Source organism: Typopeltis vanoorti, chromosome 7 (genome assembly GCF_054136105.1).
Source record: "Typopeltis vanoorti isolate ZY-2024b chromosome 7, IOZ_Tvanoo_1.0, whole genome shotgun sequence".
NCBI classification, from domain to species: Eukaryota; Metazoa; Arthropoda; class Arachnida; order Uropygi; family Thelyphonidae; genus Typopeltis; species Typopeltis vanoorti.
In genome coordinates this window covers 51,918,069-51,945,175 of record NC_143555.1, presented here as the reverse complement: position 1 = coordinate 51,945,175, position 27,107 = coordinate 51,918,069, and the positions used below count along the sequence as shown (strand labels likewise).

The 27,107-nt window shown below is 38.1% G+C and overlaps 1 protein-coding gene across 1 annotated transcript in view; it reads right to left on the bottom strand.

Annotated features, from left to right (window-relative positions):
* Nucleotides 1-26,181, bottom strand: part of LOC150104676 (radial spoke head protein 3 homolog B-like) — a 184,833-nt gene extending 158,652 nt beyond the window's left edge. Inside the window, exons 1-2 of the mRNA XM_090395869.1 lie at nucleotides 26,079-26,181; nucleotides 21,032-21,180 (exon numbers count right to left, since the gene is read on the bottom strand). Of these exons, the coding sequence (XP_090251995.1) occupies nucleotides 21,032-21,150 (119 nt within the window). The 5' untranslated portion in view covers nucleotides 21,151-21,180; nucleotides 26,079-26,181. The remainder of the gene's footprint in view (nucleotides 1-21,031; nucleotides 21,181-26,078) is intronic.
* Nucleotides 26,182-27,107: the final 926 nt, after the last annotated feature.

Genomic DNA, 27,107 nt, shown 5'->3' with positions numbered 1-27,107 from the left:
GCATTATAGGAGATACTGAGTAAGGAGTGTTGGTAGCTTTCTCCACCTTTGCAACGAGCTGCCCTGGTGTTGTATCACTTTACCCTAGTCCTGAAGATACTTCAGGCGCAAACTTTGTTTGCTCACACTTGGATAAAGGATTAAACTCTTTTTATTATACTCTAACCAAGTGAAAAAATAAACTTTCAACATCTTTCTCTAAATCCAGAGTAATGTATTAAAAAAGGGTGGCACACCATTTGGCAACTCCTATAGATAGAGATGACCTGCTAATGCTTCTGCCTGGTATTTCCACTAGGGCCTGGCTCCCACTGAAGAGACCTCAATATCGACATCGACAGAACGCAGCGGATTCCAGAGACAGTTCCCGAGGACCCCCGAGAAAGCTCCGGCCGAAGGCAGACGTCTACCTCTCAAGAAGATCCAGTTTCAACGGCCCGAAAAGAGAGCTCCATGCTCAGATTCCGCAGTAGTACCCCAGCTGTGGTAAGACCTCTTTTCTTTCTATTGCCTGTTTTATCCGTCTATTCTGGTATCGCTTTGTTTGTGGCGAGGAACGCCCAACGTTCCTCGATTTTGCCCTCCCTTACATTCCCTTTCTACACGCAGTAGTCAGGAATTTCTGTAACCATGTCGCATTTTTTGCCTAGAACTAGGACGCTCGGTATCGAGCTCACGAAGCCCGTAGATCAGCGGGCGTTAGCGAGAGCTCTAATCGAAACAGTAGGGGCGGAAAATATATACGGTTTTATACCTTATGGGAACAATAGATTTCAAATAGTGGTCAAAAGCGAACAAACAAAAAAGAAATTATTAGAGGGTTTCATTTGTTGTGGACATACAATCAGACCGTTTCTAGTAGGGAGCCTACGAAAAACGCTAAAAATAACCAGGTTTCCACTAGAATACCTAGAGAACGAACCTGAAGTCAAGAAATTCTTTAGCCAATCGGGGGAAATTCACGAGATTAAAGCAATGGAGTATGCAGACTATAAAGGATGGAAAACAGGAGACGTTGAAATCCAGATTGACATGAAAAAAGAAGTCCCCAATTTTGTTTTTTTGGGGGGAACGAGGGTAATGGTGAACTACCCAGGTGTGAAAAAAAGGTGCTTTAGATGTAATTCGGAGGAACACCTTGGGGCAGATTGCCCTCGAATACAATGCAGAAATCGCAAATCGTCAAAGCATAAAATGGAAAGCTGTACAGAACCCTGTATTAAGTGTGGGGCTCTGACCCACAAATTGGACACATGTCCGTACAAGACACACTCAGAAGCAATAGGAGGGACCATAACACCGATTAGGGCAACGCCCATCGGGAACCCTGAGAAAATATCAAGGAGCGATTTTCCGGAGCTCGGCCAGCAGGCTGAAAAGGAAGCAGCAACGGAAACGAAAACCCCAAAGATACCCAAGGCAAGCCGCCACACACAGAACATCACCAGCATCAATGTGGCAAACCATGAAGCTTGCAGGAAAGAGGAAGAGGTCACACCCAGCGCCCCAACAAAGCGCGCAAGAGAAACGGAATCGCAGGAAAAGAAAAAAGCGAAACAAAGCAGCATGATGTCATCGGAGGACGAAACAGAGACCACAGGTCAACGTCGAACAATAGGCGCAAAGCCCCTCGACAATGACGTTACAATGTTAGAGAGCCTACCCCAGTAATGGATCAATTGGCACAACCCCAAGTCCACGAAATGGACTCTGACGAAGACAGGGACTCTACAGACAGGCTTGTCATTGTCTCGGATGCTCAAAGTGCAACCAGCTCCGACGAGGAACCAGGACCGGGTTTCACAAAACAAACACCAGATAACGCCCCCCCCTCATTCTAACACCAACATGGAAGTCAAAATCGCAACTTTAAACACTAACGGACTACGCAACCCCTTTGCGCAAAGCGCTGTCTGGAGGCTAATGTTAACACACAAAATTAATATCCTCCTGATACAAGAAACCCATTTCTATAAGCATTGGGACGTGGAGAACTTCTCAAGAAGCTATCCGGTCACCAGCTACTGGTGCTTCGGGGACGCTCACTCGCGAGGGGTGGGGATACTAATTCGCCCCCCAATCGCGGGGGGGTTCTTCAACGTCCAAAAAGACGCCACAGGACGCCTAGTAACGGTGGACTGGAAGTACGGTGGCCGTACCATCCGACTTGCTGCAGTTTACGCCCCGAACAATCCATACCACAGAAGTGGTTTCTTCTCTGCCCTTGAAAACTATCTCCTGGGAGCAGAACACCTAATAGTTGCAGGAGACTGGAACTGTGTGGAAGACACACGTCTAGACAAAATAGGCGGGAACGCAAACAACGGAACTGGCGGCATTGCCGCTTTAAATCGATGCTGTATAAATTTTGACCTCGTCGATATCTGGAGGCGGAATAACCCCGCCAAAGTAGAAACTACGTGGGGCCGCGGCCAGATATCGACAAGACTAGACAGAGTGTACGTGTCCCAAAACCTGGAACAATATGTTCAGAGGATACGTCACACCGCAGTGCATAACTTGACAACCGACCACAAGATGGTCATACTAAAAATCACGCTCCCAGAGGTGATGGAAACAGCCAGAGGTCCTTGGAGGCTCCCTCCTACCTTCCCCAGTCTTTTCAGCGACCAGCTACAGAACCTCTGTGACGGATGGACAAACACCAACTGGGACTGGGAAAACTGGCTGACCTTCAAGAGGCAGGCTAGGGAACTGTTCCAAAAATGTGGACGCGAAAGGGCCTACCAAAAACGCAAACGGCTGAGGGATCTCTACAGGGAACTCGGCTGGTACCGGACAAACGAACGGAGCGGAGTTCCCTGCGGAGATCTCATCAGACAAGTAGAAATAGAACTGCAGCAAGAGCGGCAGAGTAGAGTCGAGGACCTCGACTTTCGAACGAGACTCTATCTCAGACATTTGGAAACACCTTCCGCCGCATTCTACAACCAACAACGGGTGGCAGCTAATGATGAGAAAACGATTCACCAGATCGAGGAGAAGGGCCAGATTTTACGCTCAACCCACGAAATACTCGGTCACTTTCATCAGCAGTATATCGGTATCTTCTCTGACCGGCAGGGCACGGATGACTTCAGTGAGTGGGACGCAACACGTTTTCTCGATCATCTTAGTGCCCTGCAGGACAGGCCGATAACTGCAGCCGAATTAAAGGCCACGTACAGAATGATGAAAACAAATAAGACCCCAGGGCCAGACGGACTGGGGATAGAATTCTATAGATCTATCTGGGAATTTGCATTGGCAGCGTTAATAAACATCTTTAACGAATTCCTCACTTCGGGAAACATCCCCGAGGAATTCGTTAAGAGCCACACCATCTTTATCCCCAAGAAAGACCGAGATCGGACTTTGTCGAATAACTGGCGTCCAATCTCCCTAACCAACGTAGACTACAAGATTTTTGCAAAAATTATCTGCATGCGCCTCAAGGGTGGTATCGAAAAAATAATAACAAGCTCACAGGTCTATGGGATCCCTGGTAGATCTATGGAATTCAATCTCTTTTTGTTAAGAGACTTGATCAAACTGGCCAAAGAGAAAAAATACCCCCTGGCACTTCTCTCCACCGACCTGGAGAAAGCGTTTGACAGCGTCAACCACAGGTACTTGCAGAACATCCTACTAAAAACAGGCGTGGGCCCGAGACTTCGGCGTACAATTAAAAACATGTATGCGGAAGCCACGACCCAACTATCTATTAATGGGTTTCTAACAGAACCAATCCGCATAAAGAGAGGGGTTAGGCAAGGCTGCCCGCTAAGCCCCCTCCTCTTCTCCCTAGTATTAGAACCCCTAATCAAAAGAATTGATAACACCCCCGCAATTAACGGTATTCCACTGCCCCAAGGCTCCAGACAATGCAAAATAGTGGCATATGCAGACGATGTAGTGGCTACACTCAGAGACTCTGAGTCCATCTATATCTATCTGCACACGCTGCAAAAATTCAGCATAGTCAGTGGTCTTCGCGTTAACGCACAAAAAACCAAAATCAAAAGTTTCGGAAATTTCCATAGCACTGGACTTCCCTACGGTTTAACGCTACAGACACAGCCTCTAACTATACTAGGCGTGCCCTTTTCAGACACCCTAGCACTACCAATCCAAAAATTGCAGGAGACAAGCAGGGAAAGGATAAGGCTGTTCAAACCAACCTTCTTCTCCTTTTATGGCAGAGCGACAGTAATAAAAACAATCGTCACCCCAATGCTGATGCACACTGTCAATATCACAGGCATCACACTGGCACAAGAAAATAAATTATCAAAAGAACTCCTGGATTTCTTCTGGAATGGGAGAAAACGCGAAGTAAAGAAAGAATATCTACAACTCAAACAGGAAGAAGGGGGTTATGCTCTGCCCGATCACAGAAGCTTGCTACAAGCAAACACGTTCAAAACCGTACGGAAGGCCTTAAACTCCAACCACATTTCTGGCCTACTAATTAGATATTTTATAGGACTTTTCCTCCCCCTCTTTGGGATCACGGATTATGCTGGACCCCGCGCAAGAGGGGTGCCCAAGTGGTACCGTACAGTAGTGAAATCGATCACAACACTCAGAGACAGAGGAATAGCAATCCTCACACACAAACCCAAAGCAGTATACTGGGATTTCTTCCAACTTTCCAGGCGTGATACACCCAATCTTAGTACAAATAATGAAATTCTCTTCAGAAACATCAAAAATAGCTGGGGACAGCCTTTTCATCGGGATCTAGCCTGGAGAATAGTCTACGGGCGGCTCCCGGTGAAACAGGTGAAATCCCGGTATGTACCTAACCCATGCGACCCATTCTGCGATGTCTGCCGGGACGTGGAAACGGTGGACCACTTCTTTTACTTTTGCCCACCAGCCCAACGCATCTGGCGGGACTCAGCACAGCATTGGGAATCCCCATGCTGACAGTAGAAGAGGTAGTACGACTACAATTCCCGCCACCAGTCCAAAAAACCCAAAAGTTCACTATCTTCCTAATCAATGTACTAAAATATCACATCTGGAAAGTACGGAAAAAATCCCAGGTACGAGACGCAAATTTAATGTATGCAAGAATAAGAAAAGGTTTCTTTTTCTACTTACACAAATTTCTTGCACAAGAAAGGCACTTACTAGGAGACTTTAAATTTGTGAATCAATACTGCAAACCACCGATAATATGCTTTCTTATACAGGGACGCATCAAGCCCTGTATATCTCTTTAGAACCCAAAAAAAACCCACCATCCCCCCCCACCCCAGGAAAAAGAATAACCACTCTGTTTCCCCTAGCCAGAAAGCTTTCGCTGGCACGGTTTCTTTATTCCAAACAAGGGGGGGAGAGCTGAGAACCCGGGCGGCGAAGGCTTACTGCGAGGCGGTGCCGCTCCTCGTGAGCGGCATCTCCCGGGCCAGTCTCTTCCCCATTCTAAGTCCCAGTGGTACCAGGTATACAAGTTCCTCAGTAAGTTCCTATTCATTCCTACTTACCGGACCTTAAGTCCCGTTATTTTAGATTTAAAATAAATATTTAAACAAGTCCTATTATTTATATCCTGTTTAAAAAAAAAAAAAAAAAAAAAAAAAAAAAAAAAAAATTATATATATTATTTACCTGGAATAAAAATAAGGATATTATATCTAGTAACATAAAAAGAACCTCCATTAATACTGGAGTAAATCATTACTTTAGATAAAATAATATGAGAACTAGAGACAAAAGTCTATGTTTAACCTTTTATGAACAGGTAAATTGAGATTATATGTTACAGACCAATTAGCCAATAAGGCTAAACAGGTTGACTGAGGCCTCTTTTTACCTCCTACTATCCTACTCTATCTTATATCATACTCCTCTTTTACTGTCTGCTGATCCTCAGCATGCTTTATTCTCCAAAGGCCAATGATGAGAGACATGAACTCCCATTCTACCTCAATAAAGGTCGAAACTAGTCTGGGTAGTGGCCCTTCCTTTAATGCATAACATTAGACATATCCGCAAGGAGATGTGTTTTGCATTATAGGAGATACTGAGTAAGGAGTGTTGGTAGCTTTCTCCACCTTTGCAACGAGCTGCCCTGGTGTTGTATCACTTTACCCTAGTCCTGAAGATACTTCAGGCGCAAACTTTGTTTGCTCACACTTGGATAAAGGATTAAACTAATTTTATTAAATACAGATCTTTGTTATATTCCCATGATTTCTAAATGATCTGTTGTAAAGTGAAAATCTGATCCTGACAGCCTCTATTTGGCCTGAAATCCAGCTTGTTCTCCACCATGCTTCTCTTTCACAATCCTTCTCAACCGTTTCTCAAGTATATTTGCATATATCTTATCATGAACACTCAGTAGAGAAATACCTCTGTAATTCTCGCATTCAGTTTTATTTCCCTTTTTATATATAGGTACTATGAGAACTCTGCTCCAATTATGTATAATTCGTCCCTCTGTCCAGGCTTTCTGAACTATGCAGTGCAGCCACTGCAAGACCTTTGTGCCTCCATACTTGAGCATTTTTGGTTGAATATCAGCTGCCTTTCCATATTTCAGGCTTTTGATGGCTTTTCTACTTCAAGTATGGATAAGTATTCCTGACTGCATGCTTGGTTTTTTACCACTAGGCTGTCATCACTGCTTGTTTTATTTAGCAATTTTTTGAAATAATTACTCCATACCTCAAGAATATCTTTTTTTCCTGTTTTAATGTTCCCTTTATCATCAAGCACGACACTCCAGAAGGAAGCCTAAAACCCGAGATGAAAGAAAAGGCATAGGGACTTTGAGTGTGCGACACAGAGCCTCTGTAAGTTTGTTCCATCTTTTGTTGTTCATTCCTTTTGTAATCTAGGAGATACATTATAGATGGACTGATAAGAAATAACAATAAGAAGTGTCTATAAGAGAATCCTCTGATTTGTTATTAATTGGAATATAATTTGTGAGATAACTTGGCATAGCTAGCTTTCCTCTTTGTGAGTAAATTAGAGTTTCAATAATTTGATTTAATAAGCGGAGAAGTAATTGAGTACTTATATTGTATAGTTATTTAGTATTGAAAAGGGAAAGTTTATTTCTTTATGCTAAAAGTCTAAAGGATAGGCAAAGAGTAACCTCCCTATCATTTAATTAATGTACTTTGTTATTAATGTAAATAAATGTGTTTTAATTATATGTCAATAAAGTGCCGCCTGATCTTTTATTTTACAATGCACTGTTCCTAAATAAGCTCCGATCTGTGAGCGGGAAACAACTAAGTCATTAAAAGCGTAGTTTAAGTACTTGAGAAACCATGACTGTTTATGTAAACTTTATTGAAAGAATTTATGCTGGTAAGAAAGAGATCTACTGGACCCATTACTGAGTCTTATGTTGATATAGAAATACTGGTCGCACAGTCTTAACAAATAAATTTTCCAGTGTTCATAGGTATATGACTAGTAAATGTGAAACATGGATAAACACAGTATGCAGCAGAATAAATAAGAAAGGTTACGAAAGCAAAAGCGCACTGCTATAAAGAATAAAGATATTACAATATAGGCAAACAGCAATTCGTTACAATAACGCATTAGACCTCATTCGTTACAATGGCACAGCCAACCACATTCGTTACACCCCCCCCCTTTCCATTCTATGAAATATTTCTTACCCAAACCCTGCTAACAATTCCTGGCCAACTTATAAGTCTCAATCCCATCCACTCTTCTCTTCCTATTCATGATGAAGAAAAGTGGATTGGATTACGAAGGCCAATTACCACCAACTAATAACCAACGTGTAATGGAAATCTACACACTTCAAGAAGTAATTCTTCAAGCGTATAGTCCTTTTAGCCTAATATTTCATTTTCTTTTGTATTTTAGGACTTTAGTTTTAGTGCTGTTGAGTGCCAACAAAATCAGTAATGTATTTTTACATAAATTATCTAGACAGTTTTAGGCAGTCTGAATGTTAGCATAATAATTGCAAAAGCAGAGACTGCTTATGTGGGTTTGTCCAACCAAATCTTAAGTTTTTTAGTTCTAAAAAAAATAGTGTTATTAGTTTAAAAATTGTGCTTGAATTATCATACATTGCAGAATTAATCTGTTTAGCAAAAAAAATTGTTTCAATTTTTCAATTAGTGTGAAATTACTATTTAATAAGATATGGTAGATACGTAGCATAGCATATGGCACCAATACACAGGAAGGCAATGGCATCCAAATCGCCGTCTTTGTTTAAAAAATTTAACTAAAGGGAGTTCGTCCAGTGTAACGTCTATGGGATGTATGCTTTTGCAAGAGCAGCTGGAGTTTGGTTTAATAACGATAGTGGTGGGAAAATGTGCCGAAAGTGTCATGAAAGCGAGGATTTGAAGTGTGTCTCGTGAAAGTCATAATGCGATAGAAAATAGTGATATGATAGAAAATAGTTCCATTGCATAAAGTAGGCTCCAAGACTGCTGTTGCAAATTACCAACCGATCAGCATATCAGGAGTCATTGTCAAGGTTTTGGAGAAAGTAGTCAAGAGGAAAATACAGGAATGGATAGATGATAATGGGATACTGTATGGAGGACAGCATGGTTTTGTGAAGGGTAGACAATGACTCAGTAACTTGCTCACATTTTATAACACAGTGATGGCTGGACTGGATAAGGGTAATGGGTTTACAGTGATTCTGCTGGACCTTGCTAAGGCCTGTGACAGGATACCACATGGAATTCTAATCAGATATCAGAGAGTAGTTTATTCAGGAGTAGAGTCCAAAAGAAAGCCTGTGACTAGTGGTGTGCCACAGGGTTCTGTTCTTGGATCACTGCTGTTTAATTTGTTCATTAACAATATAGGAAAGGATCTGAGAGGAACTGTTCATTTGTTTGCTGATGATGCAGAATTGAGTAGAGCAATAGTGAATCCACATGATGTCAAAATTTTGCAGGATGATTTGGATAGATTGGAAGACTGGGCTAAGGAGAATAGATGCCAGTTTAATGTGGCAAAGTGTAAGGTTATGCATTTTGGGGTGAAAAGAATAGCAGCATTATACCACATTGGTGGAACTGTACTCCAGGAGATTGATGCGGCCAAGGATTTGGGAGTGTTGATGGACAGGGGAGTTGAAGTTTAAGGGGGGGGGCACATTGCAAAAGTGGCTAAATCAGCATCAGCTCATCAGATCACTTGGTTGCTGAAAAATACTTTAATAAGCAGAGACAAACAGGTTATTGTTACTCTTTATCGAGCATTGATAAGACCCCATCTTGACTCTGTGCCCAGATCTGGGTGCCGGGGTTTCCTCTTCATGGGAAGAAGGTAGAGAGGACCCAGAGGCAAGTCACCAAGATGATAACTGGTCTATCGAATGAACCTTATGAGAACAGGTTGAAGATCTGTGGGTTGCAGAAATTGGCTGATAGGCAGAAGAGGGGTGATATGATTGAGACATTCAAATTACTGAAGGGTTTTTACAAGATTAATTCAGAGGAAATTTTTCAGAACAGGTCTGGTGGTGGGAGAACTAGGGGTCCATCCATGGAAACTGGGCAAGAATTTGGTTAGCAATGGTGTTAGAACTAGGTTTTTTTGCTTGGAGAGTGGTGAATGAGTGGAATAAGCTGCAAATGCCTGTTGTAGGTGCCATGACTGTGAATGAGTTCAAGGCAAAGTATGATAGGTACTGTGTGTATGCTGAATAGTTGTTCTGGACGTGATGTTTAGGGTCTCCCTCGATGAGTCTAAGGACTCCTTGGAGTTGCCTATAATAATAATAATATTGAGGATACTGACATGTAGAAGTAAGGAGGTCATGGTTCCCTGTACACTGATCTGGCTACTTGGTTTTTAAAAGGATGAAGATATATTGAAAACGATCCAGAGATGACTGACTATGGTATTTTCTGGTCTTCAGAGTACTGGGCTATGAAGAAAGATTGAGGGAGTGCTATTCTTTTACATGCAGCGTGAGTTGTTGTAATTCAGCCTGGTTCAATATTACCCTTTGAGTTGAAAGACATGGGTTTGAATTCATCTAGGACAAATCCACAGGTGAGTTAGCCATTCTCACATGGAAGTGGCAGGGTTTTTCATCCCACAAAGCAAGCAAACTGGCCTTAAAACACATACAATTATCAGATATAATACAGTGGCCTCATAGCCTGAGTTGCTTTGGCCTTAAATCCAAAGCAACTTAGGCTAGTGCAGAGTAGTGAGTAAATGGAACGTGTTACCTCAGAGTGCAGAAACAGTATGTGAGTTGAAGTGTCAAAGTTTAGTCATGAGATAGTAGCAGTTGTCAACCATATACTTCCAAATGCCTTAATTCATTAATAGCCTGAGTTTGCTATCAGTGAAAGTTGGAGCATGGAGACTGGCTACCTACCTGTTTTCAAAAAGTTAGTTAGAGCTGAAGGAGCTTCACCTACTCTCTCTGGGAAATAAAAAAGGCATTGTGGATATATTTTTATTTTTGTGTATGACAATAGGACCAGCCACTATGAGTTTAATGACAGCACTAGAGGTCTGAGGATGAATAATAAAATCAAGACCTCTGACTTCCATCTGTTTGAATCAGTCACTATGAATATTCTGAACTTATTTTCATTATTCACCAACATACCAATTGCTGACACTGGAACTGTTAATAATAGACTTCATCTCAGATACCATTTGCTCTTTTAGTTACACTTTATGAATAAGACTCATAATGCATGGGATGCATAGTAAGGAAATAAAGTATAAGGTTATGTTGAGTAGAATAGTAAAGAAAAACACTCTCATGTACTGAATTTCACTAATCTAATCCTATTAATTTAGGAGGAAGACAGGTGACATGATTAAGTCAAATTATCTCAAAGGGCTTTTACCCTATTAACTCAAAAGAGATCTTTCATAGAGTAAAGGGTGAGAGGAGTAGAAAAGCAAAAGGCAATCTCAGAAGTTGTATAAAGAAGGCATGAGCAGAGGACTGAGGAAGAGGCTTTTGTGTGTGTGTGAGTGGGGGATGACGAGGGTAGTCTTAAAAGTTCTCGGCCTCGACCATAGATGGCAATATTATCGGTAAGATTTTTTTTTCTAAGTTGATATACATCTGTCATAAGCATCCATGTGAAATTGCAAGTCATTCTACCAAGAAGTTTGTTTTATACAGCTTCTGAAGCAAAAGTGTTGTCTGTATCCCTTGAAATGGATAAAATTGAGTATCGTGTGGTTATAATATTTTTTGTAAAAGAAGGTTTAAGTTTAAATTTTGACAATTAAGAAATGGGCTGTCAAGTTTAAACATGGCTGAACCAGCCTTGAAGATGATCCACATGAAGGATATCCAAAAAGGTGTAACAACACCAGGAATCATGGATCAAGTGCATGATATGGTATTGAATAACCGGCAAGTTAAAGTGCATGAAATTGCTGAGACTATAGTCATTTCAAAAGAATGTGTACAATATATTTTGCATGAAGAATTGCAAATGAAAAAGCTTTGCGCAAGATGGGTGCTGCGCTTGCTCACAGCAGATCAAAAATGCACTCACATGAAAATCTCTGAACAGTGCTTGGAGCGTTTAAACAAGAATAAAGCTGATTTTGTGCAGTGATTTATTACTATGGATGAGACTTGGATTCACCATTACACACCAGAATCCAAAGCAGTCAAAACAGTGGACAGAAGCCAGTTGTTCAGCACCACAGAAGAAAAAGTCGGTTCCATCAGCAGGAAAGGTCATGGCATCAGTGTTTTTGGATGCTAAAGACATTTTGTTTATTAATTATCTTGAAAATGGTAAAACGATAGCCGGAGAATATTATTCCGATCTTTTAACCAGACTGGACAAAAAGATTCGTGAGAAAAGACCCGTTTTGCAGAAGAAAAAATCATCTGTCATCAAGACAATGAACCTGCCCACAAAGGTGTTTTGGTAATGGGAAAATTGCGGGATCGGCACTATGAATTGCTGGAACATCCACCCTATTCCCCAGATTTGGCTCCCTCTGACTTCTATCTCTTCCCAAAACTAAAACTCCTCCTCACTGGTCAGCATTTTTCTTCAAATCAAAAGGTGATTGCAGCTGTAGAGGGGTATTTTGCAGATCATACTGAGAACTACTACGGGGACGGGATAATGGCGCTGGAGCATTGCTGGAATAAATGTATTAGTCTTAAGGGAGATTATACTGAAAAAAAAAAAATTTTGAAATTATAAATTTGTTTTTTCGTTGTTAGGCCGAGAACTTCTCAGACCACAATCATATGTTCATTATTCACCAGCATACCACTTGCTGATACCTGAGAATAATGTGAGTGTAGCAGCAATGAACAAGATTTTGATATGATTTGATGAGCAGTGTGTGTGTGTGTGTGTGTGTGTGTGTGTGTGTGTGCGCGCATAACAGTGAGGACTGACTACAAGGATGTCTGATGCAAATAATAATAACTCATCAATATTTTGACCCCCTCCCCCCCTTTTTTTGAGGTCATTAACAAAACTGATTTAAATCTGAGGGAGAATTATCAAGCATGATCATCCGTGTCATTTTTATAATATTAACTTACAAGACGTCCTCTCTTTCATTCCATTAAATTCATGTATGGTGGATTTTTATATTGAGGAGATTATTCATAGATATTATCATAATATTATTAATCCTACCATAGAGATGATCTCTCTTTCTAACAATTATTTTTAATTTATTACCGAGTGTACCTATATATTATTATATGCACAAGGGTTCACTCCAATTGGTGCAATGACCTTAACTCTTTCAGAATCCAAATAATCACTGACTCAAGACCAAAATACAAAATAAACACATTTAATATAACAAAAACAATATATATACACACTTCAAACAAATATTACATAACTAATTACAAAATTAATTGGATCCAATGCCTTTTAAAAATAAACTTACACTTAAGACTAGACTAAACACTTTGTTTGCACAATCACAAAAATGTTCATAGCCAGTTTCTTTCTCTGTCACGGCCCTTTTCCGAAGATATATGACTCTATTCTTCATTTTTACAGGATCCTTTCTCATCACTTATGTAACACACATTAATTCTTCCTGACTTAATTCTGTCTCTTTTCTTCAGTAGAAATAATAGTCAGATCTGGCGTCCTTAATACAGATGAAACTTCCTAATCAGAGTTTTCTCGAACATTCCTTTAGAGCGTAAATAGCAAATTCTTCTTTTATTCACTAAATGCTTATTGACAGTCTTAACTATTCAAATAAAAAAACATTAAAAAAAAACTTTCAGTTCTACGATTCCCTTTTCGGAATCTACTATAAATCTTTTAATTAGTGTTTCCTTCAATATTCCTTTTAAAACGATTTATAGCAATATATCCCTTTCATTTATCAATACTTATTCCACGATTCCTTTTTCGGAATATACTATTAATTTTCCTCAGAATGTCACATAAAAAAAAAAATTCAAGTTCCTCCGAACCTAAATATCTGCCGTCCTGTGTTCTAAATTCCTTCCGAACGCTCTCTTGTTTACAGCCGTTACTCAGATACCGAACGCTTTCCTTGTCAGCTGTCAATCACACATCAAACTTCTCGGCGGGCATGCGTACTCCGTGACAAGCGAGAAACTAAGTACTGTATAATGGCTGACACGTTGTCTCCGTTAGCGACAAGAGAATGTCCTCATAAAACACAAAACTTAATATTTCAAACCATAATAAATTTGTTTAAAGTAACACAACTATTCAAATCCGGCAAGTACATTAAATTTTTGACTTCTTTACATATCACTTTTAACAAAACAATTTCCATAACGGGCATATCGCAAGTGCCGACAATGCGTGTTATGAAAACAAAACTAATAAACATACTAACATAAACAATACGTAAAAATATTCAGAATTTTAATTATGATTATTTTTACATGATCATCCGTGTGGTTTTTATAATATTAACTTACAAGGCGTCCTCTCTTTCATTCCATTAAATTCATGTAATTATTTGCACACTTATGTATTTGTGCATGTGTGACAATGAGTAAGCATGTGGGAAAGATATCCTATTAAATGGTCCAAAATTGAGTTTTTTCTTATTTTTAATTTCTTATTTTTAATTTCTCATTTTTATCTCATTTTTTTTTATATTTTTCCCATACACAAAAAGTCAAAGAACCTATGGCAAACAAATGCTGTGTGTGGGCAGGGTCAGGAGTAGAATAATCTGTTTATATTCTTCTTAAACTGTTGAAGATTGTAGTCCTTTGGAAACGCTTCATGAGGGAGGCTGTTCAACAGAATTGAGGTGGAAGGAATAAAAGATGGCTGGGAATAGCAGTTTCAGTGAGTATGCAGTTAGACTGTAAAGGGATGTTGAATAGCTGTTGCTCAAGTTTCTGTACATCTGGCAGAAATGAGAGGCATAGTGGATGTAAGTTCTGCTGAACAATGGCCATGTATATTTTAGAAGAGACACAATGCAGAAACTGATCTCCTACAGTAAAGTGGCTGAAGAGAGCCATTAAGTGAAATGTCATTAATCCACCTGACTGCCCTTGGCTGAACGCCATCAAGAATTACTAGGGTGATTTTAGGTACACCACCCCAAACATGAGGGCAGTATTCCAATGTTAGTTGGACTTGTGATTTATATAGAGTTAACTGTTCAGCAGAGAAGTACCATCTTGAGCAGAAAAGGATGGCAAGTTTTTTGGAAACTGATAATACTATAGAAGTATATGATTGTTACAGGAAAGGTTTGGAGTAAGAGTCAGTCTGAGAAGAGAGATTTGGTCTTGACTGTTGAGCTGAGCATTATCAGAAGTAAGTAGAAGATCTGAGGTCTTTTTTTAAGAGAAAACAAGCAAAACTGCATTTTGCAAGTAATGAAGTTGACTCAGTTTCTTTCACCCCAATCAAGGATACTGTGGAGATCAGTGTTCAGGGCACTTATTACACATGAACTTGAAGCTTGAGATATTTGAGCCCTACAGAGTTTGTCATATGAGTACAATGAGTTGAGGCTATCATCAGCAAAACATTGAATAGGGTTTACAATCAATGAGAGCAGGTTGTTTATATAAATCAGGAAGGGGGTGGGCAAAAAGATAGAAACCTGAGAGACACAAGTATTGATAGGAAAGTCTGAGGAGAGAACACCATCTACCATTACATGTAGGAATCAACCTGAGAGAAAACTGGCAATGCATTTACACAATTACAAAGGCAATCTAAATGATGGCAACTTGTTGAGAAGCCCTCAATGCCAGACCCTATCAAAAGCCTTGGAGATGTCAAGAGCAATGGCACAGGTTTCTTCAAACCTTCCCATGAAATGGTCCATGCATGATGTAGGCCAGGAGATTTGTGAAATCTAGATTGGTGAAATCCATACAAGTGGTCATGAATTAGATAGCAGTTCTCAAGTTGTTGAAGATGGAGAAGTTATTTACAAGTCTTATCTACAGTAGATAAGCTTCTCCATTACTTTAGATAAAACTGATGTGAGAGCAATAGGTTGATAGCTTGGTGGTAAATATTTATCTCCTTTTTTTTGAGAATTGGTTGTATATGAGTTATCTTCCATGCTAAAGGGTGGAAGCCAGCTGATTACAGTTTAGTGAGTGTATGATAGAAAACAGGTGTTAATTCAGAAGCACATCTCTTAAGCACAATGGGTGGGATTCCATGGTCTGGCTGCCTTCGTGGTATCAAGTTATTCAAGATTCTTCTGATGTGTTTCTGGCAGAAGATCATAGGAGGCATGAAATGTAATGTTGTAGGCAGAAGGAAGTAATTTGCAATGGTAATCAATGTAGGAGTTAGAGGAAAAGAATGAAGCCAAGACATCAGCCTTGCCCTTAGGTTATGTTACAATGCTGCCATTAGGGTAATATAGAGCAGCCTTCCCAAACTGTAGATCGCAACCGCTTGGGGGGGGGGGGGGGTATTAGTTTTGTTGAGGGGCCGTGAAATAATATAAATAAATTTAAAATCTTTTAAGTGAATATCTTTTTTATCTTAAAAGAAACGCATTTAATTTTTATTATTTATTATTTCTTTTTTGTTATTTTTCATATTTTAATGGAAAAAATCACATATTGGTGTTGGTTCACAAATTTTGCTTCCTGCATATTTCGGTGCTTAATGAATATTAGTAAATATATGCTTATTCATATAAGTTTCAATAAGAAGTTTCACAAAAAAGCTTACAAATGCAAAATCTTGTGTTCATTTAAAACAGCCAAGTTTTTCGGCTTTAAATTAATGTTTCATTGGTGGTGTACACAGGTGTGGGGGTTGCGGGGGGGGGGGGGGATAGACTTGGGATGCAGGGCAACTGCGCTGATAGCAGAGATCACATGCATCAGAACTATAAATGTCGGGGATTCCCTTATTGGTAATCGTTACTGGTAATTAAAAATCAACACAGGTCCTGCTTATCAATGGAAGCATTGGAAAGAAAGCTAAGAATTGCAGTTTCAAATATTTCACCTAATATTGAATCTTTTGTGTAGCAGTATTGAAACACATCCAGCATATTAAATTGTTATTAAACTTCTTTTTATGTTTTTAATTCTTACTTTGTTTATTACTAATCGTTTTACGTTTCACGTGCTTGTACTACAAATGTACAATAACAATATATTATATATCTATATAAAAATATAAGATAATGTGCCATGTAAAATGTGTATGTAAGATGCTAAAAATGTAATATTTGCATTTAAATTTTGCAATATTCACTGTGTATGTTTTGCATTGAATATCATCATCAAATTCCTGCCATGTACCCTCAAGGAGTGTAAGAGATATGATAGGACCACATGAAAAAAATTACATCATTACTAACTTCCTATCTACAATTTTCCTCCAAATCAGTCTGTTACTTGTCAAGACTCCAACATTACCAGATCTTATATTTCTATCGTCTAAGGCACTTTGTACCATATCAATCCACCTATATCTTGGTCTTCCTCTGGGAAAAATATAAAACAAGTGTTCTCTGCCAACCTGGCAGAGAAAACTTGTTTTGCTAATCTTTCCTCGCCCATTCTATTTAAGTGACCATACCACCTGAGATTAGCTCTACTAACGCATTCCTGGATGCTGACAATGTCAAGTTCTTTCCTAATATCGTCATTTTTAATATGATATTGCCATTGATGCCATCTGTTCATGCCTCTAATCTTTCTCAGGACTCTCATATCTGCGGTCTCTAGTCTTTGGTCAAGTGTTTTACTTCTGACCCAGCTCTCAGATCCATAAGTTAAAACTGGTTTGAACACTATCTTGTATATACAGCTAATTTAGTGTTTCGACTAATTTCTCTCTTATTCCATATGAATTTATTCAATTGACTTCCCACCATACCAGCTTTGCTGATTCTGTTGTCTATTTCTATATTTAATTTACCATTTTCAGTAAAAATCGTGCCTAAATAGCTGAAATGTTTTACTTGTTCCACAGGTTCTCCATTCATAACACAGTTGACATTTTCAATGATTCTGCCTATTTTCATTGTCTTTGTCTTTTTATTGCTGACCTTCATACCATATCTATTACAACAGTTATTCAATTTAGTCAGAGAATCTTGCAGACTTGTAGCAGATTTATTTAGAAGTATAACATCATCCGCAATAAAGCAAAGAGCTGACATTAACATCTCCAATTTTGATATCATGTTTAATACCACTTTCCTTCATAATGTGATCCATATAGATAATGAATAACAGAGGGGATAATGTACATCCTTGTCTCACACCAGATTTAACATTAAACCATCTTCCTCTACTTCCTTCAATTCTAACTACTGACTTACAACTCAAATAAAGACTAAGTATTGCTTGATATAATGCCCCATTGACACCATATAACTGCAGAGTTTTGAATAGCTTCTCTCTTGGCACCTTGTCATATGCCTTTTCCAAATCGACAAAACTTAAATACAGATCTTTGTTATATTCCCATGCTTTCTCAGCTATTTGTCGTAAAGTGAAGATCTGATCCTGACAGCCTCTATTTGGCCTGAATCTAGCTTGTTCTTCACCAAGCTTTTCTTCCACAATTCTTCTCAACCGTTTCTCAAGTATACTTGCATAGATCTTGCCAGGAACACTCAGTAGGGAAATACCTCTGTAATTCTCCCATTCAGTTTTATTTCCCTTTTTATATATGGGTACTATGAGAGCTCTACTCCAATCATTGGGAATTCGTCCCTCTGTCCAGGCTTTCTGAACTATGCAGTGCAGCCACTGTAAGACTCTTATTCCACCATACTTCAGCATTTCTGGTCGAATATCATCTACTCCTGCTGCCTTTCCACATTTCAAGCCTTTGATGGCTTTTTCTACTTCAAGTATGGATATGATTTCCTGATTGCATGCCTGGTCAGTGTTTTTTACCACTGTCCTGTCATCACTGCTTGTTTCATTTAGCAGTTTTTCAAAGTAATTACTCCATACTTCAAGGATATCTTTTTCTCCCATTTTCATGTCATCTTTATCATCTCTAACTCCTTTACAGCACTCTTTACCTCCATTTCTAAGCGTCTTCAACAACCTCCAGAATATTTTGCCACCTTCTTGATATTTATTTTCTATATTCTTGCCAAAGTTCTCCCATGACTTTTGTTTAGCTAGTTTTACATAGTATTTAGCATTCTTGCATTTGTCTCTATATTCTCTAAGAGCACAAGCTGATTTATTTGACAGGAACTTTTGATATGCTTTCTTCTTTTCCTTCACTGCCTCTTTAACTTCCTGTGTCCACCAAGGAGTTCTGATTTTTTTTATCCTTGCAGACAACCTCATCACATGCCTCTCTGGCAGAATCAATCAATGTTTTCTTCAGAGTTTGCCAGTGAATCTCCGAGGTTTGATTCCTATTCTCAAACTCTTTCATTTTTCTTCAATAATCTTTGTGTATTTCAGTCTACAGTTCCAATCTGAGAGGTGCTCAACTTTTATTCGCTTTAAAACTTTCTTACATGTTATTCTTTTCAATATGAAATTCAATTTTATCCTGCTCAAGACTAAATAGTGATCACTTCCAATTTCAAATCCTCTGTACACTCTGGTGTCCTGCACCAGAGAGAAAACATCACTATCAACAGTAACATAGTCAATGAGACTTTTCTTTTTCCTTGCCTCTTCTCTCCATGTGAATTTGTGCACATTTTTATGTTGGAACATGGTGTTAGTAATAGTCCATGTCCTGAGCAGAAATCCAACAGATATTTGCCATTATTATTAGCTCTGCTCTTTTCTCCAAGTTTTCCCAAAATATTTTTGTATGTCTCACAATCATTTCCTACTCTGCTATTTAGATCCCCAACAAGGACCAACTTTTCCTTTTTCATCGTGTCAGTTGATTTTTCTAAAGCCTCAAAAAATTCCTCCACTTCTACCTTAGTAGAACTTTCTGTGGGCCCATAGGCACAAATAGGTCTCATATTTGCCCACATTACTCTACTTGATACTGACTGCCATTCAAGAAGATTAGCCTCGTATTTTGTGTTAAATACTATGGCTACAGCTTCTTTTCCTTGATTGTCATTGCCTGAATATAACATTTTGTATTTATTGCTCAGAAAGATCTCATCAGTTTTGGTCTTTTTTGTTTCAGTCACCCCTATTATGTCGATCTGTTACTTATCTAATTCCTGAGCTAGCTCCATTTCTTTGCCATTCAGGCTTCTTACGTTGATAGTACCGATCTTTAACTCTGGTGATGTTGAGTTAGGGTTTGTTTTCAGATTTGTTCCAGTAGCTGACTTTTCGCTGTTCGCCCTGGTTCCCTGGCAAAAACAACATGAGCCTTGTTTAACCGGGTGACGCCTCAGCCGGCATGAAATTTTGTCATGTTGTACCATCATTTTTTATTTTGGTTTAACCAATAAGAATACAATTTGATTGGCTAAATCCCAAATTGCCAGCCCATCCTCGTTTGTTCAGTATCCAAGTAGGGTATCCAACAGGGTGCACCACGAGAAAGTGAGGATTTGACATTAGGTCAGAAGCCCTGGTTGGTTCTTCACATTCCTTTAAAGGCTATGTGGAGGTCTCCTCTCAGTTATACAGCTTTGACCCTTAAGCACCCCTGCATTGAATAATAAATATTATAATAATATATGTCTATATTGCGATTTTTTTTTCTCGATGAGGGCCATGAAATATTTTAATTTTTCAAAGGGGCCTTTACACCCATAAGCTTGGGAAGCACTGATATAGAGGACAAAGTAGCACAGGTGAACAAAAGTTGCTTCCAACAGCTTTGGTGAGGAACCAGAAGGCACGACAGTGGCACAAGCAGTGAGTTTTCTATATTTAGCCTTGTTGAATTTAGACTTTGTCCTTTCAACGGTGTTTTTACAAGTGTCGTGGACAACTGTATAGGCTGTGAAGGAAAGTAGTGGTGCTTTTTTTTTTTTTTTTTTTTTTTGCACAGCCCTGGCACACTTCCTTGAGAACTATAGTTTAGATATGGGTTGGAAAATTTGAATTGAGTGAGGAATTTAAGTTTCCATTTCAATATGGATTATATCTGTAACAAAATTGCAATAAGTATCTGGATCTGTAGAATGAAAACAAGTCTGATCATAAAGAGAAGGAGTAAAAGTCACATAAGTACTCCCACTTGCCATTGTAGTAATGCCAAAGCATACAAGGTTGTGAATGTTGAAGATTATATTTCTTTCTTATTTTAGATTTCTCAACTGGAAGAAACTTGATATCTCTACTGTTCACTTTAAGTAATAAATGTTATGCTTAAAAAACAGCAGAGCTAAGTTTCTGAAGCATGACATTCATGACTTAAAGTGAATTTTACTTACTCTGCTATTCTACACATTTATGTTTACTGTAATAGAGTTACTAACAGTATAACATTTCACATCACCACTGTAATAGTTTTCAATATTATATGTACATAAATGCATTGACATGATTTGCCATATTTGTAAATGCAAATTTGTTTCTTAATTTGATCAAAACATATCTATTTAAACCAAGTTTGTATTAATAAAATTCAACTGTTATATAAATTTGTTAAAATCAAAAATATTCAACACTTACTTATTGTAACGGCTTTGGGATCTTCTCTGATGATGAGGAAACACTGGTTTGAGAAGTGCTTTTGGTGGACTTGAAAATACATAGCATCCTTCTGCACTACGATGTACAGCTGCAGCCATTTCTTAGGTGTATTCTATAGCCAAAGCTAACTGAATAATAAATAAATAAATAAATAATATTTTCTATATTTAAAAGAAATCAATATTAATATATGAAGTAGTATTATTTAAATTAAGGGGATATTAAATCCCACATTGCTTCAAAACCAAATAAGAAACTTAAAGTTGGGAATCAAATCTTAGGAGATGGGTACATCTCCAACATAACTACATCTCCTAGGAGATGGGTTTTACATTATGGGAAATACCAAGAATAGTGATCAGAACTTCCCCACCTTTTGCTACGAGTTGCCCTAGTTTGTACCACGTACTTTGGACTACGTGCTTTAGCTTACGCTAGTAGTCGCTGATACTTTTATAGTTACTATATTCGGCATGAAACTCTTTGATTCCGATCTTTGAGTTTCTTATTCAGTTTTGAAACAATGTGGGATTTAATATCCCCTTAATTTAAATAATGTTTACATCGCTGAAATGAAGCCTATTGGCTCTTTATTTAAAATAATATGAAGTAGTTATTATGGTAGTAAAGAGGCTGATGAAAAGTACCATCTTATCCAGAGGTGGGTTGATAACACTTTGATATTTTACATAGAAAAACAGTAGTCTTGTTTCACCATCTACTCACATTTTACAACAATGACAGTGGAGTTGGATAAGCGAAATGGCTACCATAATTCTTTTAAATTTTCCCAATGCATTTGACCAATTAATTCCACACAAAAGGTTATTATACAAGCTTAAAGGGAAAGGTATGCAAAATAGACTTGTGACATGCAATGGACAGTAGCTTTCTGCAGGTTTCAAAGAGTGATATATGGAGGAGTTGAATCTAAGAGAATGAGGGTGACTAGTGAGATACTATAGAGTTGTGTCCTTGAACCACTCCTGTTTAACTTCTATATTAATGACAACTGGGATGGTCTGTTAAATTATATGGGTATGATGCAAAGCTGGTCTGGTGATAAGGAACATATCAGATATGGAATCCTTTCAAGTTACCTTGAACAGATTGATTCTATGGACAAATACTAATGAGGATCAATTTAATGTTGCCAAATGCAAAGTTATGCATCCTGGACAGGACATTGCAGACTGAGTTTTATATTAACAGGAATTTGCTGCAAGTGATTGATGGAACTAGAGACCTAAGGGTAATGCTAAACAGAAAATTAAAGTATAAGTGTAAGCAAACAAAGTTTGCACCTGAAGTATTTTCAGGATAGGGCAACTTGTATATAGAGGCTAATGACTTCACATCACTTGCCTTAGTATCCCATAATGCAAAGCACATATCCTTACAAACATGTAAGGATATGTGCTTTGCATTATGGGTCACTACCTAAACCAGTTTCAACCTTTACTGAGGTCTCATCAGTGGGAGCCAGCCCCAGAGGTGATACCACAGTGGAAGTGGTGCAGAAGTCATATTTCCATATATGAGTAGCCAAAAAGTGTGACACCTTTTGGCTACTCAGGTGCCTACACCACTTCAATATTGGTATCACCTCTGGATCTGGTTCCCACTGATGAGACCTCAATAAAGGCGGAAACCAATGTGGGTAGTGACCCTTCCCATAATTCATAGCATTATACATGTCTATAAGGATATGTGCTTTTCATTATGGGATAATAAGACAAGTGATGTGAAGTCATTAGCCTCTATATATGAATTGCCCTGTCCTGAAAATACAAATTTGTTTGCTTACACTTGGATAAAGGATTAAACCAAGAATATAATTTCTTGGCATCTTTAATTTATAGTATAACCAAGTGGAAAAACTTCCAACAATACTGAGTTAAAGTATAGTGACCACATGAAGAAGTCGATAAGAACACATATGGACTGACTACTATGTTAAGATATGGTCATTTGGTTTTTTCATGGAGATGAGAAGACAGTTGAAAAGATCCAGCACCAGATAACCAAAATGATATCTGGCTTAGAGAACTCTGCATATGAAGACAGGCTGAGGGAGCAAGTATGTCCTTCAAAAGTTAGAGAAACAGAAAGAGCAGATGAGATATAATAAAAACATAAGAGCTAGTAACAGATCTTACAATACAGATATGGGGAATATTTTGTAGTTCATGGCAGATAAGGGAAGAACTCTGGGTCATCCCTGGAAGTTGAGTAAGGATGCGATCAGGAACATGTGAAGTATAATTTCATGGCATGTAGTGAGCAAATGGAATGAGCTCAAGTGGATATTGTGAATGTGAATATTTTCAAGTAGTATCATGAGAGGTACCAAGAAATTACATATTTAAGGGCACTCCTCTGATGAGTCCTGACTCTCTGGAAGTAACTATATATAATACTAATACAGAAAGTATTAGTTAATTGCATAATATTTATTTGCATACTCTTATCTGCATAAAAAAATAAAAATCAAAGTATTTCTATGTTTCAGTTACAGTAAGTTTTTTAGCATACCCAAGCTAAATGAAATTTCTCACATCAAAAGATCCAGCACCAGATAACCAAAATGATATCTGGCTTAGAGAACTCTGCATATGAAGACAGGCTGAGGGAGCATGTATGTCCTTCAAAAGTTAGAGAAACAGAAAGAGCAGATATGGGGAATATTTTGTAGCTCATGGCAGATAAGGGAAGAACTCTGGGTCATCCCTGGAAGTTGAGTAAGGATGCGATCAGGAACATGTGAAGTATAATTTCAGGGCATGTAGTAAGCAAATGGAATGAGCGCAAGTGGATACTGTGAATGTGAATATTTTCAAGTAGTATCATGAGAGGTACCAAGAAATTACATATTTAAGGGCACTCCTCTGATGAGTCCTGACTCTCTGGAAGTAACTATATATAATACTAATACAGAAAGTATTAGTTAATTGCATAATATTTATTTGCATACTCCTATCTGCATAAAAAAATAAAAATCAAATTATTTCTATGTTTCAATTACAGTAATGTTTTTTAGAATACCCAAGCTAAATGAAATTTCTCACATTTTCTAACATATTTTGTAACAGTTAATTAAATCTTTGTTTTATCTAAAAATATGCTTTTTAGTTATTGCTTTCTTCACAAATTTTTCAGTTTGCTAGTTATTCAAGATGTTCCCCATAATTAGGCATAAATACTATATATTCAAAAGAATATGGTAAAATTATTCTCTGTTGCCATGTTACATAAGAACATATTATATCAAAGTTATTCCTTGTATTGTAAAGCAGCTAAATGAGAATACTGTTAATTGCAATTTCTTGAATCAGGAACAATGAATGCATATGTTAAAACATTTAAACATTTTATGATAAAGAGCCAAGAGGCTATTTTTCCAGCAGTGTAAATTAAGTTAAGGCTATAATAAATGCCTCATTATTTTAAAGCAGGATACGAAACTCAGAAATCGAAATTGAAGAGTTTCATGCCGAAGAACTGTCGGCGAGTCCAAGCGTACATCAACACCTGGGTAGTACAACACTAGGACAACTCGGAGCAAAGGTGGGGCAAGATCCATCACTAACCTTAATATTTTCTCATAATGTAAAACACAGCTCCTAGGAGATGTATTACTTGGCTCTTTATTGTAGTAATAATAATATATGGGTACACCGCTCTGGCAATTCGTTAGTGGGGGGGGGGGGTATATTTAAGTTCAGTTCACTTAAACCTTGGTATTCCAGGTCTACCTACTCACTGATGAGACCTCAATAAAGGTTGAAACCGGTCTAGGTAGTGGCCTCTCCTCATAATGTAAAACAGTAATACATTTCCTAGGAGCTGCATTTTACATTATGAGAAAATATTAAGGTTAGTAATGGAGCTTGCCCCACCTTTGCTCCGAGTTGCCCTAGTGTTGTACTACCCAGGTGTTGACTTACACTTGGACTTGCCAATAGTTCTTCGACATGAAACCCTTAGATTTCGATCACCGAGTTTTGTATCCGGCTTTAAAATAATGAGGGATTTATTATCCCCTTAACTTAATTTAAACATTTTATTTTTATTCAGTGATGCCAGGAAAATCGAAGAACTTGACTCTTAGAAAACAAGAACAAGTCATGGTCATGAAGGGCTTGGGCAGAAAGCTGTCACAAAATGAAACAACAAAGAAGTATAGAATATCACAATGAAAGTGTCACAAACAGTGTTCTTATACTGTAGTTACTGTACAGTATTTGCATTTGTTTATTCAAAAAAAAAAAAAAGAACTAAAAAGATACGAAAAATGTTTTTACTTGTGTTACGAATTTATTAATATATCATTGCATAAATAAATCGCTATGTATATACATATGGAAGATATTCATACTACCAACTGGTGCATCTGTTTTGTCACGCAACCCTCCATCAGTGATGATGTATCTTATAAAGGATCATATTTCAATCTGAAAAAGTTGCTATGTATTAAGCGTTACAGTCCATAATAATATAAAATAATGATTATCTTGGGAAATAATGTACAAATGAATAACTAAAGAAAATGTATGCCGCTTTTATGAACAACTAGATTAATAATAACAACAAAAATAACCACTGGTGAGGAAGGGGAGGTTAAATCTACATCGTTAGTGAAAATCAGCCTAATAATCGATGAATGCGTCAGTAAGTGTCTTGTAAATACACTTTAAAAGATTAATAAAATATAAAAATATGATAAAGAGCTAGTGAGAGAAAGGCGTGTCTATACCAAGCAATATTAAAAGCTGTTTTTTTTTAATATATATATATATATATATATATATATATATATATATATATTTGTCCTGTAGTAAAAGAAAAGTTTGTAACTAAATTATTAATAAAAATCATATGAATATGGATATATTAATTCGAGTTTTAATTCAGCGTTAACTGGGTATAAACACCTTTAACGGATTCATTACCTACAAATTCATTTTCACTCAAACCAAATAATATTAGCAATCAGCATAGCAAAATGGTATTTAAGATAAATTACCATATTTGAAAATCCAAATCCAATCTCCTTACTTTTCTTTCATTACTGACTAAAATACTGAAATAACAGGTGTATGTCGTTACCACAGCAACGGGAAAAAAATATATCAGAAAAGGCCACCTAGACTCGGATTTGTTTTTTATTTATTTTTTAAAGTTCGTCTCGAGTAAAATAGCACAACACGTTCGGTAACTTTTTCTCAAACTTTCAATTACCAAAAAAATATTTTTTTCTCTGCGTATTCAAACAGTGATAATGTGGGGCAAAGACACATTTTTATGATGGAGTTCTGGATTTGGTTATAGTTTAAGAAATTTGATTGTGACTGAAATGTCATGCTTACATCAACTTGGTAAGAGTGGCCATGTGGTATTGAGGGGAGGGGCGCCTTTGCAGGTGCTTCACCGCACAAGGGCGACATTTTGAATGATTATATGTACTTTGTGATTTTATAAGGGCTCAGTTAAGTAAGTTGGAGCGCGGTTAGTAGTTGGAAGGGGCCCAGTCGTTCGATGCTGTTGGCACACTCTCCGTCGATGAGTCTTTGGACTCCCTGGAGGTGTCAAATAATAATAATAAAAAAAAAAAAATCAGCTAACGCCTTTTTATTCCCGTATATACGGGAGTAGGCGAGGCCATTTAGCCCTATCTAACTTTGTTTGGAGACTGAGTGGGCAGTTCAATCTCCACTGGTACCCAATCAGAGACAGATGGCCCAAGACTATCACTAATTAAGCGGTACGCAGTGAAGAGAGACGGCTCAAATGTGCCGCCATCTCGTGGTCTCTAACCCTAACACAATATATTTAATGTCTGAAATAATGTGGGTACTACGGTCGATTTTCTTGAGTTTACAGGACGAAAAACCCGAGTTTCCGGGAGGAAAAACCTGCTTGCCCGTGCCAGAGATCGACTAACTCGGGAACCGGTCGAAAAAAGGCTTAGAAAAATTTCCTCTAGCCGCCGACTAGACTCGAAACCAAGACTTCCTTCGTGCGGCCTAGCGCGGTGGTGTTCAAACGCCACATC